We start from the raw sequence: 24,872 nt of genomic DNA on the forward strand, positions 1-24,872 counted from the left end.
CAAGTACTGTAAATGTAATTTGTTTTTGCATGTACACCTAATTTGGATTGAATAGCTGCTAATTTGGATTGAATAGCTGCTAATTTGGATTGAATAGCTGCTAATTTGGATTGAATAGCTGCTAATTTGCATTGAATAGCTGCTAATTTGCATTGAATAGCTGCTAATTTGGATTGAATAGCTGCTAATTTGGATTGAATAGCTGCTAATTTGGATTGAATAGCTGCTAATTTGCATTGAATAGCTGCTAATTTGCATTGAATAGCTGCTAATTTGGATTGAATAGCTGCTAATTTAGATGCTGGTGTTAGCTGGTGTGAAGAGAATGGGCAAAATTGTTAATATATTGTTCTGGAAGCTCCATAAGCTTGTAGTTATATAGCCAACTACTATCACTATTTAGATATTGCTAGATATGAACAGATTACTTATTAGTGCAGTCTTGAATCTCGTCATCTTGGAGACTTTTGTAATGGTACAACCTTGCAATGCACAGGCATCATGGGTACAACTACCTTTAGCTTTTAATTCCAACTTTTTTTTCTGGGTAGACTTGCACAGAGAAGGGACCCTTGAAATGATTTTAGTTTTTGGACTACTTTAAACATGCCAGATTTCATTGTCACAATGGTGGGTTTCTCAGCTATCATCACCGAAGTGCCAAAAAAACCCTATTGAACTCTTTGTTGAAACCCACCATATCCTTCACCACCTCACCAGTCATTGTCACAGCCTGTGTTAGGACTTAGAGTATCTGAATAACCTACACCAGTTATGTTTGCTCCTGTGTAGAGGGCGTAAAACAAGACTTGAGACACATATCTCATTGCTTCTGCAACCAGCTCTTGTGTCAATAATTCAGGCTAACCATTCTGAAGCTGATGAAATTGTATTGACATGGGAAAGCCACGCCAAAGAAGAATTGTGATAAGAACAAGCTATGGGGCTCAAGGCAGTTAAATGAAGAACAGTTGCATTGTTAAGTCAGTTTCAGATCATCTGTAATATTCTGATTTTTACGGACACATTCAAATTTGGGAATAAGATGCTTCCATGATACTTCATATCCCCAATCCTATTATAGTATTAGGCTATATAAAGGAAACTCTACCTTCAGTACAAACGTGAATATTCTCATATACATATATTATGATGAATCTGCTTGGATTGAAACTTCTCTCGACCATCTCAAATAAACTACCTCTTTTTGGTTGGAATTAATTTTCACTGATTCTTGATGAGTTGAATGTAAAAATAGGAAGAAAAATTTATTCGTAGGATTTTATTTTCATACATAGCGAAAATTAATTCCAAGCGAAAATAAAATATTTTACAGTGATGCACATGACAAGTATTAGACAGCATTTCCATCTAAGTGAATATGAATATTCATGATCTAACTTGATATACTAGTAGTTTGATAGCCAATGACTGGCACCATATTAAAGGTAGGAACTGAGTGTATATTCGGAGGTTGAGTTCTAATACAATTATGGGCACGTCGTCTTAGTACTGCTAAGCTTGAGTGTTTAGTTTACAATGTAAATGGTTATATGATTTATATCTATGTTTATAGTCGTACAAAGTTCCTAGAATTTGGCTTTAGGGCAGTTGGTGTATTTTGAATTTTCAGCCCCCCCCCCCCCCCCCCCCCCCCCCCGTAAATGGTCTTATTGTTAAAGATAGTGCTTTTTCATTTGTTTTACAACAGTCCATCCACTGTGGTTCTACTCTGTTCATGAATATTTGTCAGTCATTGTATGCGGATATAAGACATCATCCTTCCTGTGTTTTAAATATACTAGTAATAGAGAAACAAGAATTATGTTCTATACAATGTTTTCAGCTGTGACATAGCCAGGGTTGTTTCCGGTTCAACTCCGATGATTTATCTTGCATTTGCTTCAAATAAGAGCACATCGAATACATGTTATGTTTGTTGCTGCAGTGAGGGTGGCACGGGGGGGGGGGGTCACCCTCCAAAATCAAGCTGAAACCCTTTGTGTTGGCAAAATTTGCCCCTCAAAATGCAGGAAATAGCGTTTCAGAAGGTCTAGATCTCAAAATTGTTAAGGGAGAATGCATGCCCCCCCCCCGTAAGGTCGAGGTTGGTGAGTTCAGTGGTTGAATCACAGTCGCTCTATCAGTGATAGAGGGACTGTGGTTGAATATAGTAAGTCTAACAGCTGTTAACTGGGAGTTATTTTCAATAATTCTAATTTAGTTCACCACCTGAACACATTCTGTTGACATGGGTGTTAGTGCGTGTGTGTCAGGTTGGTTATGGGAGATTTCATAAAATATTTAATTTTCGCTTAGAAGAAAATGTTGGCTGTTTTGTATAAAGTTTGTTTTCGCCGATTTTTTCGCTATGAAGTACGGTAGCCCTGGACCCATGTCGTTGTGTCAAGCGACCGAATATAATAAGCCCACTAACAACGCCATGGATCTAGGGTTAGCAATGACGCAATTATTGTTCTGTTTAGATTGTTCTTCGCACATTAAAAATAAATAGTGTGCACGGGATAAAACTCCACGACACTACCACCATATTACTAAAGTTTGGAAAGTGTGTACCTTGTTTTTAAGAGTTTGGTCTGAGTACTGGACTAATGAAAATGCCGAAAACTGAATAGATTCAACCATTAAACATTTTCATCAGGATTTTAAAAGGCAAATCGTTACTTCATCAAAAACCAATCAAACGGCCTACCTTATATGAAAGAATATTTGCATAATAAGAACGAACGATGAATGTTCTTATCTCTGATTAGTACAAACCGTGACGACAAATTCAAACTTCAGTGAACAGCGCCATCTAACAGAACTAACTGAATGAGTGTACGAGTTAAAGTGCCTGTGAAATGGCTGCTATTTTCACGCCTAAAATTATCCATTGATACATAAATATTATTAATTTTTATGTTTCTAAGCATAAATAATTTTTTTTAAGTGAAAAAATGTGTTTTAAACTCACTCCACGGAAACTTTATTTTTGTGTATTTTAAAACGAGGCTTCTCATTTGCATGCAGAAATTCCCCTTGCGACGTCAGAAGGGGAAGTCGCATTGCAGCTTGCATTGCTGATACGTGTAAATAAGGCAAATTTCTTGTGCTGTTTTTTCGTCTTTGACTAAATTGCCACTTATGTACTTGTTCGTCGAGGAAGAATGGACCATAATGAACACATAGAATCAAGTTTGTTGCATGGGGTTGAGTCAGATGCGAAATATGTCCGGTCTGGTGTAGCTAGTCACCGTGGTCGTCACCGTCACCGGAGCACGTTTGTACACTGTCGCTGGACTCCGGTATTGGACAAAATCAAATTTGACGGCTGAATCGTCTTGTTATTTAGCAGGTTACGAGACACTATTGATTTATAAAATAGAGAAATAATTTTAAAAAAACCCGACAAAACACAGTTACTAAATAAATGACTGCCGCATTGTAATGGGTGAGCGCGTCGGGTCATGGGGGGGGGGGGGGTAAGTGCGTGAATGGCGGCGTTTAATTGGATAACAAAAATAATTGAGAGCGACTCACATACAGACAAATTCAGAGTGAATTTAGCGTGATTTTCATGATTATGACATCATATTAAAAAAATACATTGACAGCTCAAGCCCGGATTCTTATTCCGTAAATTATTACGCCGATCAAGCTGCAAGTAAAGGCAACACTTTTAGCCTGCGAAAATGAAAACAGCCTGAGGGCTGCGTAATTTCCTGTTTGTCCGACGCTTCGTTTTCCGTCATTATCAAAATTACTGCTACCTTTTACATAACACGGGTGGTCTCTATAAAGCGATAATCAGGATCGCAAAAAAAAATCAAATCATTTGAAACAGGTACTCTACGTCTCTCTCCCTTCTTAAATCCGTCTCGGTGATCATGGGCTGGTCCGGAATCTATTTTTTCGAAAACGTTTTGTATTGTCGGCGTTTCTCGTTAAAACCTAGTTGTTTTGTCATGAACAAGGACAGTTTTTCAAACAAAAAGAATCTGAGGTGAAGTGGACACTGCATATGACGCTGTTAGGAAGAAGTCCACCCCAACCTTTTCTCGTTATTTTCACGGCTTTCGTCCACCGATTTCGCACCTTCGGATCGATTGGAAACGTGTAAATACTTACACTATGACTATACGCATTACTGCAACCGCCCACAACACAACGTTTAACCATCATAAAAGTTGTGAAAACAACTTCTAAAAATTCGCTCTCTCAAAAATAAAATAAAATAGACAAATGAAACACCGATTAAAAAATGTATATCGTTTAAAAGTACAGTTGTACATTGAATGACACAGTGATATGAAAGTACGGCCCGGGGGTATGGCTTCCTCTCATATTTTTGCATTTGGTGGCGCACTTTCGGCGAGAGTCGGAAATCCGGAAACAGTCGACCGTTTCAGGATAGGTGGGCGTGGCTACAGCACGGGAAATATCTCAAATTTACTTGGATACGAGTAATCATTTTCAGCAAAAAAATCAATAATTGCCCATTTCAGTGGGGCACAGATCTAAAATGGGAAGCGTGTGGGTGGGCATTGCACAGGCACTTTAAGTTACAGACTTTATTGTCAAGAATCATTATACTAGTAAACAATCATCATAGAAGTGTTATCGTCATTTTCTGTTTAGAATTAACTCCGGTGAACTTTGAACAAAGTATACATCACTTTATGAGATTATAACTTACCTGAGATCACATGATCGTTAATATGAGTGACGACATAAAATAGTGTGATCCGCGAACCGAATGACGCCACGAATATCCACCAACTCTGTGAATAATACGCTTTTGTCACGTGACCAACTTTGAGTGCCAACAAATCGTAATTTTACCTAATGTATGCTAAAAAGTCATCACATCTAAGCGCGTCAGTGGGTGCGCAGTTACTCAATAATAACTTGATTACACAACTGCACCATCGGTGGATGCTGTATGGTAAGGATACAGATCAGAAAAAAAAAACACAAATAAAAAACAACAAAAGTTTCAAAATTACAAACAAAACAAAGGTTATATAAAAAATACGTATTACAATTAAGTTTTATAAATTGTGTTTTTTAAGTATTTTGCAAGTGCAGTACTACTATTTATAATGCATGTGAATATTAAATTTCGGTTAGTTGTACTACACATTTCTAATTTACAGTCTTCTAAGAGAGTATTTCTTTCTTGAGCGAAGAAGCAACAGTCAAGGATGAAATGTTCTTCAACTTCTACAGTACCTGTGTTGCATTTTTTACACAATCTGCAGTTTGCCTCAATTCTTGGAAATTTTCTCCTGCCTAATTCTATTACCAAATTATGGTCACTAAGTCTAAACTTGGTAACCATTCTTCTCAAATTAAAGTCCTGAATTTCTGTTAAATATCCTTCAAAATTCTTATTCCATTTTAAACAAATTATACGTTCTTAGTTTGTTTCCTGAATTTCCGTTTTTTGGGACATGACTAAGTTGGTGATACCATGTTTGTATATATTTATTTTTAATTTTTCTTCCAACAATTTTGTTAATTCAGTGATGTTTCCCACATTATATATTTTATTCACTTCAGATAAGTTAGCATGTCCAAGAATTGTTTTAACATGTTTTATCCAGCTTGAGTTTGAAGAATATGATTTTCAGGTAACAAAGACAATCTGTGCCAATATTTAATTAGTGATAAAGTTGCCTTAATCCGTATAGGATTTCTACCAATTTCACTTCTCATACCAATCAATGGTGTTACTTCACTAACACCTAAAATAAACCTGTAAAAGTGGTTGTATGCTTGCTCCAAGTAATTGTTTTCATTTGTAATTTCATTGGCCCAAATCTCTGACTTATATAACAAAATTGGAGAGATGAGTTGATCAAAAAGTTTAAGGCTTAGTTTTGTAGAGATCATTTTATGATTCAGTATAGTGTGACATATACTAAATAACGCTTTCATAGCTTTATTTTTTAGGTTTGACTGATTTATTAGTTAGTTTGTTTGTTTTATTTATTTACTAATATAACTCATTTTACTAAACGAAAGAATGTTACATATCTATTGAAAGGCAGATAACTGATTTTAACCAACAAAACAATTGACATCAATAAACATTAACGAGATAATTAAAATAATATTAAATAATATTTGAAACAATTATAATAAAATAACTAGTGAAATTTAGGTTCAAAATATTCTAAACGTAGCATATTCATAAACTGGTGTAATGTATCGAAATACGGTTTGATATGCTTTCAAGAATAATCGTTTCATTATACATTTTGTAGCATGACAATATCGACAATGCTGTTTTGTCTGAGGCTGTTCTGGGTTTTGTGTAAAGGTACTAAATCTGAAGTTGATTAAGTGCTCTCGTAGCTCATTATTATATTCTAGTTTCACTAATTACATGTCCTAACTAACTCTTGAGTGACGTGATTGCACTACGTGAGATGTCTGTATTTAAAACATAATATTATTATTTATTAACACGGAATATTCCCGTATAGAAATATAGATAGAAATGTATTATAAACCATTTAAAAAAATGACTATGAGATGATGTTGATGGGAAAATGTAGCTAGGCTACCAGTAAGAGTTTATTCAACAAAACAACGTAAAACGTTGAATACGTGTCGTTTGTGTATATGCTCTGTTCTTTCGCTGTGTCACCTGTTTCAACTCAGACTGCTCGCAACCTCTACATAGAAGGCCTACGAACCGCCAATTTTGTCATTTTACGTCTCACTTCAACCGCGCATGTTTTTTTTTTTACCCTCTTCTCGTGGTATAACTGCACTGGTATTCAATGACAGTTTGTCAAATTGCAAGATATATCAACGTTCGCCAGCAATGAATAGCTCGAAAAGCCCGTAAAATAACGCCTTTATAGAGGGTCATGTCCGACACACAGTGTTTGCTTTCAAGTTTCACTGGATCCATTCATTTAATATGCTAATTCTGATTCAACGTTGTGTGGATGTGATCTCCACATGAATGACCCTAGTCTATTCAGCGAGCCAACAATAACCCCACGTTACTGAGACTTGCAATTTGAATACCACAGTGCTGGGCTTAAACGGAGGGTAAAATCAACGCGTTCTGCGACACGAAGAAGTCGGAATATCGTTCGTGTCTGAATATGACATGAGTTCACTGCTGGCAGTGTAGGACAACCTTGAGACAACCGTCTTTTAGCGTAGAAGGTAAACATACAGCTATATAGATTGATCCGTGTACACCACAGTTTATTGTTATCGTTAAGCTTGCAATACCAATACAGCTGAGTTTCCCGTAGCTCTGATCACTGTGCGGTGTCAACAATCGGCGAGGTCGAACTTGATTTTGCCGAAGTACACCCACTTGTTAGAATCGGTATGGCGTCGTTTTTTCGAAAGCTTTCGCGCACAAAAAGTGCCGATATATCTGACGACTCCAACAATTATGGCGGTTCAGGTGAAAGTGACCCGAGCTCAAGACGTCGCAGTGTGACCCGAGATAGGAGCGGAAGTGACAAGACAGATAATAAGAGACGGCAGGGCGAAATTAAAGCTATAATGACAGACCACGGATTGGCAAGAACTCCTATCAAATACCCAACATATATCTGCCACTATCTTGGTCGAATGCCGGCTGGCGGAGAGTTCGGCCGCGAGAACGTCGAGGGGCCAGTGGATTCATTGTGCAAACTCAGAGAACGACAAAAACTACAGAAAGTTATAATGAAATTTGATAAAGAGGGGTTACATTTTAGAGAGATTGGCGGTCCTTTTAATAAGCCGAAAAGGGACGGAATTCGACAGTTTATTCCGCTACACCACGTCAGTTATGGTGTCGGGTCGTTGATTCATCCATACGTTTTTGCATGTATTACAAGAATAATGGACGACCCGGAAGAACCATCCAACCAAGTACTTGTGTTGCACGCTTTCCTCTGCGATAAACCCGAAACGACTCGCAGTGTCACATACTGGCAGTTACAGAGCTACATAGAGGCGTACGAGGACTTGAAGCGAAAAAAGCTGATGCGGAAACTCCGGAAACGGGCCAAACAACGGGCCAAGTTGGAAGCCATGGAGACAATGTCGACTCACACAACTACGACGACATTGTCAAACGATAGTCAAGACTCCAGGAAGATCGAAGATGTCGAAAGTATCGGTAGTAATGAAGAGACGGGTCAGAAAGAGAGGGTGAACGATGAAAATGATAAATTGCCGGATGTAACGAACATTTCTGAGAAGCAGTCGCTAGCAAAGGGGACTACAACCAAAACAGATTCTTCTTTTCAAAATGTAGACGCGAAGATAGAACCAAATGAAAGTAAATCTGAGGAAACAGACGAACCGTTCGAGGACGTGTTTGCAGACGACACCAAACCGGACCCCGATAACGCTGAAGCAGAACAAGACGCGGAGGGAGGAGAAGATGTTGAGGAGGATGTAACACGAATAGAGGGGAAGAATGCCAGAGACATAGCGTTTGAAAAAAGAATCCTAGAACTACAAGCGATGTTTGATGTGAATCCAGAAGAAATCAAACATTTGCTTTTACGGGATAACCCCACTATCAAGTAAGTCAATTTATTCATACAATTTATAATCTATTAAAAATATGTTTTTATAGGAAGGATACCATAATCACATAATTATATTGTTTGTCATTTCATTCAACAATCAATCAACACATAATGGTTTCATCCAATTAACCACACTTACGAAAATTTTATACTGCTTGTATGCTGAAATGTGAACGTCATTTACTTTACCTTTTAATAATTATCATTTTTAGATTTACAAACATCAAAACCTTGTTAGGCTTAGATAATCTTCGTACGCTCACAGGTCACCATTTACACGTTAGATTTGCTTAAATTCATATAAAAGTCGTAAATAATACAATCTCGCCTCAACAGGTCCACAAACGTTTGTTAAATATGCAAACGCATTGGCCAGAATACACACTCAATTTCCCAACATCGGGCCATCTGGGTAAATTTAGTAGTAAGTATTGCTAATACTGCAACCAAGTCCACATTTAGTGTTTTGCATTGTAATGAGAAATGGTGAACGTTAGCCTGTTGTGTTCAAGTAAATAATACTCTGGTGTTTCGTGTCAACGGGCAACCGATCATCCATTATACAACATACAACGGCAATAGCATCAACGCCAATATAATCCCTCGTAGGGCTGTTCAACAGTCTGGACATTGTCATTGACAATTCAAATCTCATTGATTATAAACTCATAGCCTTCAGAAAATCTATTTTAACAATGATTTGGAATTGAAATCTATTTTAACAATGATTTGGAATTGAGATGCATGATTGCGAAGAACATTCCAATTGTATGTAAATGTGTTAATGACCTTGTCCTCAGTCGTTAAAGTAACTTTATACTGACCCTTTTCCATCCTTTCATTAATTATGTAAATGTAATTAAATGTCAGTATTTATAATTCACCATGCGCTCGTGTTTGAGCTTGTCCACTACCAGAATGCCACCTGAGCTGAAATACTATCTTAGTTCAAGTTATTGGTTGGAATCCTACGATATACAACATGTAATTGTTATTGCGTATAAATATCACAATAATTGTACTTACGTAATATAAAGAAATATGAATGCATATACGCGTTACCATAAATTAAAAATAAATGCTTGATTTAATGAGAATTGTTACCATAAAACCAAATTGTATCTTTGATTTTAGTGAATTATTTTGTGTGAACAGCATGTATACCTCTATAATATCAACTTAATGGCTTATACCGAGTTATATGAAGTAGGGGGCTACTTCATAAAAGGACAATGAATCCATACACGACTTGGCATGCGAGTCTGCTAGGGTAGGACGTTCAAATATTCCGTCCAATTTTTTACGAGCACACGCGATATTTGGTTAACATGGTGTGCACATTTTATTGTCATTGTGATCTTGCCTATGCATTTTTGACATTTTTCACGACAGTTTTGGTCAATATTGTTGAATTGTTGTATGCAATTTTCTATATGCCAACTCTACATATAATGGCCCAACCCTACCTATTCAACGAAAACAGCGATCTAATGCATAATATAAAGTGAAAATCCAACAAATAATCATTTAGGTGGGAAATTGAAAACAACTCTTCTCTAAGAATGCGATATGAATATTCAAAGAACACCTCGCCCATGTTAATTATATCTTTTGACCTCTATTAGGTATTGCCCAGTTTCACTAACTCTGACCTTTTCCACATAAACAACTTTTGTCGCCCGAGACCACCACGTCAAATATTCCAACTAGCACGTACACGAGATCGATTTCAATTACATCCAAACTGACGAGACTGTTACATTAATTACGTCTGTATTTTGATGATGTTATGCCAATTATATCTCATAACTCCTTCGAAACGACTCGTTTCTCGTAGCCAGGTGAATTTTATCACTTTTAAGGGATGGTTCATATAAGTTAACTGACGTTGGGGGGGGGGGGGTGTTTCTTGTTTAATTTCTCTTAAAAAGTAACACACTTTTGCAACAGTTTGTAACTACAAATTGCCAACAGATTCACAGTCACGTGACCCACACACTGTTTTCTGGATGGGGTTTATTGTACACGTAAATGATATACCACGTTTCTTCAAGTATGGTCATGGTTGTTCCATTCCCAACTGTGCTTTTTTCACTCTCGGATTCCGAGCGTTCCGCGACACAATGCATATACATCCACAGCGAAATCCACAAGAAATTGACCCTATAGGGGGGTTCCATTTCAGTGTACAATGCGTAGTTGAAAGGCTTAACTTGATACACCTCAATAATAATATGCTGTACGTATTTCTCTATCACATCGCCGATGTCACGTGACCCGTGCATTTCACTTCGAATTTGACTACTAGTATATCACTGACTAAGACATTGGAAACGTATCGTTGTTTATTGTTTATTAGACAATAGCACAACCAATAAATCAAATCATACTTCTTCAAGCCGTATGTTTGATGTATAGTATTGATTCGTGCATTGGAAAGCAAAAATAATGTGACAATTTATTGAGAAAATTGGGTAATTTTCATGATTGTTTTCGAGACACAAATATAGAACACATTATACGCATGCGTCATTCATTATTCCAACGGACACAAGTTTCAGTGTAGCAATATAAATACACCACTGTTGTAAAAGAACCTTCTCCTCCTCCTGGAATATGTTTCTGAGAGTGAAACCATATACCCCAGCGTCTACGGTAGAACTCAGAATTTCGAAACACAAATGTTAGATTTGGGTAAATGCAAAGCACTGCCATGTGCGTGGATCGTTATGAATAACGTGCATAAAGTACGTTGACAGTGTCCATTCTATTCTGAGACATACCCCTTAATATTTTATGTTTCCAACCTTCGACTTTTAACAACACGGCATGTTTTTATACTTTGACATTACACAGTCGTGACAACATGGAACCTTGACATACTTGGCATTGACGCCGGCCATAGGCAAAAGGTTGTTTCTAATAAATGATCGCTCCCAAAACACGTGTAATGTTGTTTCGCATATAATAGCTATGTGTATCTAAACATGTGTCCATTGTTGTCGTGAACTATACTGACATAACCTTAAAACAAGAATTCGTTTGTCTTCGATAGGGATGGGGCGATGGGGGCCTGGCGGTAGCTTTTAACTTTTGCAACACGTCATGACAAAGACAGTTTTGTTGTTCTACGTTGTCATTTATGCTGTGTAGGGACTTTAGTTATACGTAACGCGCTATTGTATCGAGAGAATGTTCATTATACTTTGTTAATGGCCGAAGACCGTTTGCATGTATGGTATTTTAAATGTGGTTGCCTGGGTATAAGTGGTCATAAAGGTGTTATGTTGGGAGATGCCTCCAAACTGAAATGGCATGCAAAATGTCACATGTCGGTGTCCCGGTGACATCATATGCAAATACAATATACGAGATCGTTAATTGTGAGCTGAAAATAAAAATTATTGCATCTACAATGCAACATGAAAGAGAAATCCTCAAACCTTATTTTTCTGTATCGTCAATAGTCGATAGAGGGCGGGCTAATATTTTTTTTGTTAGATGCGTTCTAAAATGAGATGATACCTTACATCCATAAGAGTTTGTCAGCTCCTGTGAGACCATGAATTATAATAAATAGAAATAAATAATCAAATCGTTGAATGTTGACATGCATCCGATGTCCATATACACAATAATACGTTCACATTAATTATTCAAGCAATTCATAACTCAGCACAGCCTTTGCATCCGTTTATTACTAAATCTAATTTTAGCTTCGAATTAAAAAAATCAAAGCGTTTGGCGGGGATAAGATGATTTGCGAGTCAATGTCCAATAATAACACGTGACCCTTCACTATGGTAACCAACAAAAACAGGTTCCATGATATAACCATGCCATGATATATACAGGTTCTATGATATAACCATGCCTTGATATATACAGGTTGCATGATATAACCATACCTTGATATATACAGGTTGCATGATATAACCATACCTTGATATATACAGGTTGCATGATATAACCGTACCTTGATATATATAGGTTCCAAGATATAACCATACATTGATATATATAGGTTGCATGATATAACCATGCCTTGATATATACAGGTTTCATGATATAACCATACATTGATATATATAGGTTGCATGATATAACCATACCTTGATATATACAGGTTCCATGATATAACCATGCCATGATATATACAGGTTCTATGATATAACCATACCTTGATATATACAGGTTGCATGATATAACCATACCTTGATATATACAGGTTGCATGATATAACCGTACCTTGATATATATAGGTTCCATGATATAACCATACATTGATATATATAGGTTGCATGATATAACCATGCCTTGATATATACAGGTTTCATGATATAAACATACATTGATATATATAGGTTGCATGATATAACCATACCTTGATATATACAGGTTGCATGATATAACCATACCTTGATATATATAGGTTCCATGATATAACCATACATTGATATATATAGGTTGCATGATATAACCATACATTGATATATATATAGGTTGCATGATATAACCATACCTTGATATATACAGGTTGCATGATATACCCATACCTTGATATATACAGGTTGCATGATATAACCATACCTTGATAAATATAGGTTGCATGATATAACCATACCTTGATATATACAGGTTTCATGATATAACCATACATTGATATATATATAGGTTGCATGATATAACCATACCTTGATATATACAGGTTGCATGATATAACCATACCTTGATATATACAGGTTCCATGATATAACCATACCTTGATATATATATAGGTTCCATGATATAACCATACATTGATATATATAGGTTGCATGATATAACCATACATTGATATATATAGGTTGCATGATATAACCATACCTTGATATATACAGGTTGCATGATATAACCATACCTTGATATATACAGGTTGCATGATATAACCATACCTTGATATATATAGGTTGCATGATATAACCATACCTTGATATATACAGGTTGCATGATATAACCATACCTTGATATATACAGGTTCCATGATATAACCATACCTTGATATATACAGGTTGCATGATATAACCATACCTTGATATATACAGATTCCATGATATAACCATGCCTTGATATATATAGGTTGCATGATATAACCATACCTTGATATATATAGGTTGCATGATATAACCATACATTGATATATATAGGTTGCATGATATAACCATACCTTGATATATATAGGTTGCATGATATAACCATACCTTGATATATACAGGTTCCATGATATAACCATACCTTGATATATACAGGTTGCATGATATAACCATACCTTGATATATACAGGTTGCATGATATAACCATACCTTGATATATACAGGTTCCATGATATAACCATACCTTGATATATACAGGTTGCATGATATAACCATACCTTGATATATACAGGTTCCATGATATAACCATACCTTGATATATACAGATTGCATGATATAACCATACATTGATATATACAGGTTGCATGATATAACCATACATTGATATATATATAGGTTGCATGATATAACCATGCCTTGATTATATATAGGTTGCATGATATAACCATACCTTGATATATATAGGTTGCATGATATAACCATATCTTGATATATACAGGTTACATGATATAACCATACCTTGATATATACAGGTTGCATGACATAACCATACCTTGATATATACAGGTTGCATGATATAACCATACCTTGATATATATAGGTTCCATGATATAACCATACCTTGATATATACAGGTTCCATGATATAACCATGCCACGATATATACAGGTTCCATGATATAAACATACCTTGATATATATAGGTTCCATGATATAACCATACATTGATATATATAGGTTGCATGATATAACCATACATTTATATAGGTTGCATGATATAACCATACCTTGATATATATAGGTTGCATGATATAACCATACCTTGATATATACAGGTTGCATGATATAACCATACCTTGATATATACAGGTTGCATGATATAACCATACCTTGATATATACAGGTTGCATGATATAACCATACCTTGATATATACAGCTTGCATGATATAACCATACCTTGATATATACAGCTTGCATGATATAACCATACCTTGATATATACAGGTTCCATGATATAACCATACCTTGATATATACAGGTTGCATGATATAACCATGCCTTGATATGTACAGGTTCCATGATATAACCATACATAGATATATATAGGTTGCATGATATAACCATACCTTGATATATATAGGTTGCATGATATAACCATGCCTTGATATATACAGGTTGCATGATATAACCATACATTGATATATATAGGTTGCATGATATAACCATACATTGATATATATAGGTTGCATGATATAACCATACCTTGATATATACAGGTTGCATGATATAACCATACCTTGATATATACAGGTTGCATGATATAACCATACCTTGATATATACAGGTTCCATGATATAACCATACCTTGATATATACAGGTTGCATGATATAACCATACCTTGATATATACAGGTTGCATGATATAACCATGCCATGATATATACAGATTCCATGATATAACCATGCCATGATATATACAGGTTGCATGATATCCATACCTTCATATATACAGGTTCCATGATATAACCATACCTTGATATGTACAGGTTCCATGATATAACCATACCTTGATATATACAGGTTGCATGATATCCATACCTTGATATATACAGGTTCCATGATATAACCACACCTTGATATATACAGGTTCCATGATATAACCATGCCATGACATATACGAGGTTCCATGATATAACCATGCCATGATATATACAGGTTCCATGATATAACCATACCTTGATATATACAGGTTCCATGATATAACCATATAGGTTCAATAATATAACAATGCCTCGATATATACAGGTTGCATGATATAACCATACCTTGATATATACAGGTTCCATATTATAACAATGCCTCAATATATACAGGTTGCATGATATAACCATGCATCGATACATAAGGTTCCATGATACAACCATACCTTGATATATACAGGTTCCATGATATAACCATACCTTGATATATACAGGTTCTATGATATAACCATACTTTGATATATACAGGTTCTATAATATAACCATACCTTGATATATACAGGTTCTATGATATAACCATGCCTCGATACATACACGTTCCATAATATAACCATACCTTTATATATACCTTGATATATACAGGTTGCATGATATAACCATACATTGATATATACAGGTTGTATGATATAACCATACCATGATATATACAGGTTGCATGATATAACCATACCTTGATATATACAGGTTGCATGATATAACCATACCTTGATATATACAGGTTGCATGATATAACCATACCTTGATATATACAGGTTCCATGATATAACCATACCTTGATATATACAGGTTGCATGATATAACCAATCTTTGATATATACAGGTTGCATGATATAACCATACCTTGATATATACAGGTTGCATGATATAACCATACCTTCATATATACAGGTTGCATGATATAACCATGCCTTGATATATACAGGTTCCATGATATAACCATACATTGATATATATATATAGGTTGCATGATATAACCATACCTTGATATATATAGGTTCCATGATATAACCATACCTTGATATATACAGGCTGCATGATATAACCATACATTGATATATACAGGTTGCATGATATAACCATACATTGATATATATAGGTTGCATGATATAACCATGCCTTGATATATATAGTCTGCATGATATAACCATACCTTGATATATATAGGTTGCATGATATAACCATACCTTGATATATACAGGTTGCATGATATAACCATACCTTGATATATACAGATTCCATGATATAACCATGCCTTGATATATATAGGTTGCATGATATAACCATACCTTGATATATATAGGTTGCATGATATAACCATACATTGATATATATAGGTTGCATGATATAACCATACCTTGATATATATAGGTTGCATGATATAACCATACCTTGATATATACAGGTTCCATGATATAACCATACCTTGATATATACAGGTTGCATGATATAACCATACCTTGATATATACAGGTTGCATGATATAACCATACCTTGATATATACAGGTTCCATGATATAACCATACCTTGATATATACAGGTTGCATGATATAACCATACCTTGATATATACAGGTTCCATGATATAACCATACCTTGATATATACAGATTGCATGATATAACCATACATTGATATATACAGGTTGCATGATATAACCATACATTGATATATATATAGGTTGCATGATATAACCATGCCTTGATTATATATAGGTTGCATGATATAACCATACCTTGATATATATAGGTTGCATGATATAACCATATCTTGATATATACAGGTTACATGATATAACCATACCTTGATATATACAGGTTGCATGACATAACCATACCTTGATATATACAGGTTGCATGATATAACCATACCTTGATATATATAGGTTCCATGATATAACCATACCTTGATATATACAGGTTCCATGATATAACCATGCCACGATATATACAGGTTCCATGATATAAACATACCTTGATATATATAGGTTCCATGATATAACCATACATTGATATATATATATATAGGTTGCATGATATAACCATACCTTGATATATATAGGTTGCATGATATAACCATACCTTGATATATACAGGTTGCATGATATAACCATACCTTGATATATACAGGTTGCATGATATAACCATACCTTGATATATACAGGTTGCATGATATAACCATACCTTGATATATACAGGTTGCATGATATAACCATACCTTGATATATACAGCTTGCATGATATAACCATACCTTGATATATACAAGTTCCATGATATAACCATACCTTGATATATACAGGTTGCATGATATAACCATACCTTGATATATACAGCTTGCATGATATAACCATACCTTGATATATACAGGTTCCATGATATAACCATACCTTGATATATACAGGTTGCATGATATAACCATGCCTTGATATGTACAGGTTCCATGATATAACCATACATAGATATATATAGGTTGCATGATATAACCATACCTTGATATATATAGGTTGCATGATATAACCATGCCTTGATATATACAGGTTGCATGATATAACCATACATTGATATATATAGGTTGCATGATATAACCATACATTGATATATATAGGTTGCATGATATAACCATACCTTGATATATACAGGTTCCATGATATAACCATACCTTGATATATACAGGTTGCATGATATAACCATACCTTGATATATACAGGTTCCATGATATAACCATACCTTGATATATACAGGTTGCATGATATAACCATACCTTGATATATACAGGTTGCATGATATAACCATGCCATGATATATACAGATTCCATGATATAACCATGCCATGATATATACAGGTTGCATGATATCCATACCTTCATATATACAGGTTCCATGATATAACCATACCTTGATATGTACAGGTTCCATGATATAACCATACCTTGATATATACAGGTTGCATGATATCCATACCTTGATATATACAGGTTCCATGATATAACCACACCTTGATATATACAGGTTCCATGATATAACCATGCCATGACATATACGAGGTTCCATGATATAACCATGCCATGATATATACAGGTTCCATGATATAACCATACCTTGATATATACAGGTTCCATGATATAACCATATAGGTTCAATAATATAACAATGCCTCGATATATACAGGTTGCATGATATAACCATACCTTGATATATACAGGTTCCATATTATAACAATGCCTCAATATATACAGGTTGCATGATATAACCATGCATCGATACATAAGGTTCCATGATACAACCATACCTTGATATATACAGGTTCCATGATATAACCATACTTTGATATGTACAGGTTCCATGATATAACCATACATAGATATATATAGGTTGCATGATATAACCATACCTTGATATATATAGGTTGCATGATATAACCATGCCTTGATATATACAGGTTGCATGATATAACCATACATTGATATATATAGGTTGCATGATATAACCATACATTGATATATATAGGTTGCATGATATAACCATACCTTGATATATACAGGTTCCATGATATAACCATACCTTGATATATACAGGTTGCATGATATAACCATACCTTGATATATACAGGTTCCATGATATAACCATACCTTGATATATACAGGTTGCATGATATAACCATACCTTGATATATACAGGTTGCATGATATAACCATGCCATGATATATACAGATTCCATGATATAACCATGCCATGATATATACAGGTTGCATGATATCCATACCTTCATATATACAGGTTCCATGATATAACCATACCTTGATATGTACAGGTTCCATGATATAACTATACCTTGATATATACAGGTTGCATGATATCCATACCTTGATATATACAGGTTCCATGATATAACCACACCTTGATATATACAGGTTCCATGATATAACCATGCCATGACATATACGAGGTTCCATGATATAACCATGCCATGATATATACAGGTTCCATGATATAACCATACCTTGATATATACAGGTTCCATGATATAACCATATAGGTTCAATAATATAACAATGCCTCGATATATACAGGTTGCATGATATAACCATACCTTGATATATACAGGTTCCATATTATAACAATGCCTCAATATATACAGGTTGCATGATATAACCATGCATCGATACATAAGGTTCCATGATACAACCATACCTTGATATATACAGGTTCCATGATATAACCATACCTTGATATATACAGGTTCTATGATATAACCATACTTTGATATATACAGGTTCTATAATATAACCATACCTTGATATATACAGGTTCTATGATATAACCATGCCTCGATACATACACGTTCCATAATATAACCATACCTTTATATATACCTTGATATATACAGGTTGCATGATATAACCATACATTGATATATACAGGTTGTATGATATAACCATACCATGATATATACAGGTTGCATGATATAACCATACCTTGATATATACAGGTTGCATGATATAACCATACCTTGATATATACAGGTTGCATGATATAACCATACCTTGATATATACAGGTTGCATGATATAACCATACCTTGATATATACAGGTTCCATGATATAACCATACCTTGATATATACAGGTTGCATGATATAACCAATCTTTGATATATACAGGTTGCATGATATAACCATACCTTGATATATACAGGTTGCATGATATAACCATACCTTCATATATACAGGTTGCATGATATAACCATGCCTTGATATATACAGGTTCCATGATATAACCATACATTGATATATATATATAGGTTGCATGATATAACCATACCTTGATATATATAGGTTGCATGATATAACCATACCTTGATATATACAGGCTGCATGATATAACCATACATTGATATATACAGGTTGCATGATATAACCATACATTGATATATATAGGTTGCATGATATAACCATACCTTGATATATACAGGTTGCATGATATAACCATACCTTGATATATACAGGTTGTATGATATACCCATACCTTGATATATACAGGTTGCATGATATAACCATACCTTTATATATATAGGTTGCATGATATAACCATACCTTGATATATACAGGTTCCATGATATAACCATGCCATGATATATACAGGTTCCATGATATAAACATACCTTGATATATATAGGTTTCATGATATAACCATACATTGATATATATAGGTTGCATGATATAACCATACATTGATATATATAGGTTGCATGATATAACCATACCTTGATATATATAGGTTGCATGATATAACCATACCTTGATATATACAGGTTTCATGATATAACCATACCTTGATATATACAGGTTGCATGATATAACCATACCTTGATATATACAGGTTGCATGATATAACCATACCTTGATATATACAGGTTGCATGATATAACCATACCTTGATATATACAGGTTGCATGATATAACCATACCTTGATATATACTGCTTGCATGATATAACCATACCTTGATATATACAGGTTCCATGATATAACCATACCTTGATATATACAGGTTGCATGATATAACCATGCCTTGATATATACAGGTTGCATGATATAACCATACATAGATATATATAGGTTGCATGATATAACCATACCTTGATATATATAGGTTGCATGATATAACCATGCCATGATATATACAGGTTGCATGATATAACCATACATTGATATATATAAGTTGCATGATATAACCATACATTGATATATATAGGTTGCATGATATAACCATACCTTGTTATATATACGTTGCATGATATAACCATACCTTGATATATACAGGTTGCATGATATAACCATACCTTGATATATACAGGTTGCATGATATAACCATACCTTGATATATACAGGTTGCATGATATAACCATACATTGATATATACAGGTTGCATGATATAACCATGCCATGATATATACAGATTCCATGATATAACCATGCCATGATATATACAGGTTGCATGATATCCATACCTTCATATATACAGGTTCCATGATATAACCATACCTTGATATATACAGGTTCCATGATATAACCATACCTTGATATATACAGGTTCCATGATATAACCATGCCATGACATATACAAGGTTCCATGATATAACCATGCCATGATATATACAGGTTCCATGATATAACCATACCTTGATATATACAGGTTCCATGATATAACCATACAGGTTCAATAATATAACAATGCCTCGATATATACAGGTTGCATGATATAACCATACCTTGATATATACAGGTTCCATGATATAACCATACAGGTTCAATAATATAACAATGCCTCGATATATACAGGTTGCATGATATAACCATACCTTGATATATACAGGTTCCATATTATAACAATGCCTCAATATATACAGGTTGCATGATATAACCATGCCTCGATACATAAGGTTCCATGATACAACCATACCTTGATATATACAGGTTCCATGATATAACCATACCTTGATATATACAGGTTCTATGATATAACCATACTTTGATATATACAGGTTCTATAATATAACCATACCTTGATATATACAGGTTCTATGATATAACCATGCCTCGATACATACACGTTCCATAATATAACCATACCTTTATATATACCTTGATATATACAGGTTGCATGATATAACCATACATTGATATATACAGGTTGTATGATATAAACATACCTTGATATATACCTTGATATATACAGGTTCCATGATATAACCATACCTTGATATATACAGGTTGCATGATATAACCATACCTTGATATATACAGGTTCCATGATATAACCATACCTTGATATATACAGGTTCCATGATATAACCATGCCATGATATATACAGATTCCATGATATATACAGGTTCCATGATATAACCATACCTTTATATATACAGGTTCCATGATATAACCATGCCATGATATATACAGATTCCATGATATAACCATGCCATGATATATACAGGTTCCATGATATAACCATACATTGATATATGCAGGTTCCATGATATAACCATACAGGTTCAATAATATAACAATGCCTAGATATATACAGGTTGCACGATACAAACTTACCTTGATATATACAGGTTCCATGATATAACCATACGTTGATATATACAGGTTCCATAATATAACAATGCCTCGATATATACAGGGTCCATGATATAACCATGCCTTGATACATAAGGTTCCATGATAGAACCATACCTTGATATATACAGGTTCCATGATATAACCATACCTTGATATATACAGGTTCCATGATATAACCATACCTTCATATATACAGGTTCCATGATATAACCATACCTTGAAATATACAGGTTGCATGATATCCATACCTTGATATATACAGGTTCCATGATATAACCATGCCATGACATATAGAAGGTTCCATGATATAACCATGCCATGATATATACAGGTTCCATGATATAACCATACCTTGATATATACAGGTTCCATCTTATAACAATGCCTCAATATATACAGTTGCATGATATAACCATGCCTCGACACATAAGGTTCCATGATACAACCATACCTTGATATATACAGGTTGCATGATATATCCATACCTTGATATATACAGGTTCCATAATATAACAATGCCTCGATATATACAGGTTGCATGATATAACCATGCCTCGATAAATAAGGTTCCATGATACAACCATACCTTGATATATACAGGTTCGATGATATAACCATACCTTGATATATACAGGTTCCATGATATAACCATACCTTGATATATACAGGTTCCATGATATAACCATACCTTGATATATACAGGTTGCATGATATAATCATGCCTCGATATAGACAGGTTTCATGATATAACCATACCTTGATATATACAGGTTGCATGATATAACCATACCTTGATATATACAGGTTGCATGATATAACCATACCTTGATATATACAGGTTGCATGATATAAGCATACCTTGATATATACAGGTTGCATGATATAAGCATACCTTGATATATACAGGTTCCATGATATAACCATACCTTGATATATACAGGTTCCATGATGTAACCAATACTCGATATATACAGGGTCCATGATATAATCATACCTCGATATATACAGGTTCCATGATATAATCATACCTCGATATATACAGGGTCCATGATATAACCATATCTTGATATATACAAGGTTGCATGATATAACCATGCCATGATATATACAGGTTGCATGATATAACTATACATTGATATATCCAGGTTCCATTATATAACCATAACTTGATATATACAAGTTGCATGATATAACCATGCCTCGATACATACAGGTTCCATAATATAACCATACCTTGATATATACAGGTTCCATGATATAACCATATTTTGATACATACAGGTTCCATAATATAACCATACCTTGATATATAAACAGGTTCCATGATATAACCATACCTCGATATATACAGGGTCCATGATATAACCATACCTTGATATATACAGGGTTCATGATATAACCATACCTTGATATATACAGGTTTCATGATATAACCGTACATTGATATATACAGGTTCCATGATATAACCATACCTTGATATATACAGGTTCCATGATATAACCATACCTTGATATATACAGGTTCCATGATATAACCATACCTTGATATATACAGGTTCCATGATATAACCATACCTTGATATATACAGGTTGCATGATATAATCATGCCTCGATATAGACAGGTTCCATGATATAACCATACCTTGATATATACAGGTTGCATGATATAACCATACCTTGATATATACAGGTTGCATGATATAACCATACCTTGATATATACAGGTTCTATGATATAACCATACTTTGATATATACAGGTTCTATAATATAACCATACCTTGATATATACAGGTTCTATGATATAACCATGCCTCGATACATACACATTCCATAATATAACCATACCTTTATATATACCTTGATATATACAGGTTGCATGATATAACCATACATTGATATATACAGGTTGTATGATATAAACATACCTTGATATATACCTTGATATATACAGGTTCCATGATATAACCATGCCTTGATATATACAGGTTGCATGATATAACCATACCTTGATATATACAGGTTCCATGATATAACCATACCTTGATATATACAGGTTGCATGATATAACCATGCCATGATATATACAGATTCCATGATATATACAGGTTCCATGATATAACCATTCCTTTATATATACAGGTTCCATGATATAACCATGCCATGATATATACAGGATCCATGATATAACCATACATTGATATATACAGGTTCCATGATATAACCATGCAGGTTCAATAATATAACAATGCCTAGATATATACAGGTTGCACGATACAAACATACCTTGATATATACAGGTTCCATGATATAACCATACGTTGATATATACAGGTTCCATAATATAACAATGCCTCGATATATACAGGTTGCATGATATAACCATGCCTCGATACATAAGGTTCCATGATAGAACCATACCTTGATATATACAGGTTGCATGATATCCATACCTTCATATATACAGGTTCCATGATATAACCATACCTTGATATATACAGGTTCCATGATATAACCA

General features: G+C 34.4%; 1 protein-coding gene across 1 annotated transcript in view; it reads left to right on the forward strand.

Annotated features, from left to right (window-relative positions):
* Nucleotides 1–7,053: 7,053 nt before the first annotated feature.
* The window catches only part of LOC144345457 (uncharacterized), a 34,505-nt gene continuing 16,686 nt past the window's right edge, over nt 7,054–24,872 (forward strand). The window contains exon 1 of the mRNA XM_085491667.1: nt 7,054–8,558. Coding sequence (XP_085347793.1) covers nt 7,363–8,558 — 1,196 coding nt within the window. The 5' untranslated portion in view covers nt 7,054–7,362. The remainder of the gene's footprint in view (nt 8,559–24,872) is intronic.

The sequence above is a fragment of the Saccoglossus kowalevskii genome, chromosome 16, assembly GCF_978046115.1.
Source record: "Saccoglossus kowalevskii chromosome 16, keSacKowa6.1, whole genome shotgun sequence".
NCBI lineage: Eukaryota > Metazoa > Hemichordata > Enteropneusta > Harrimaniidae > Saccoglossus > Saccoglossus kowalevskii.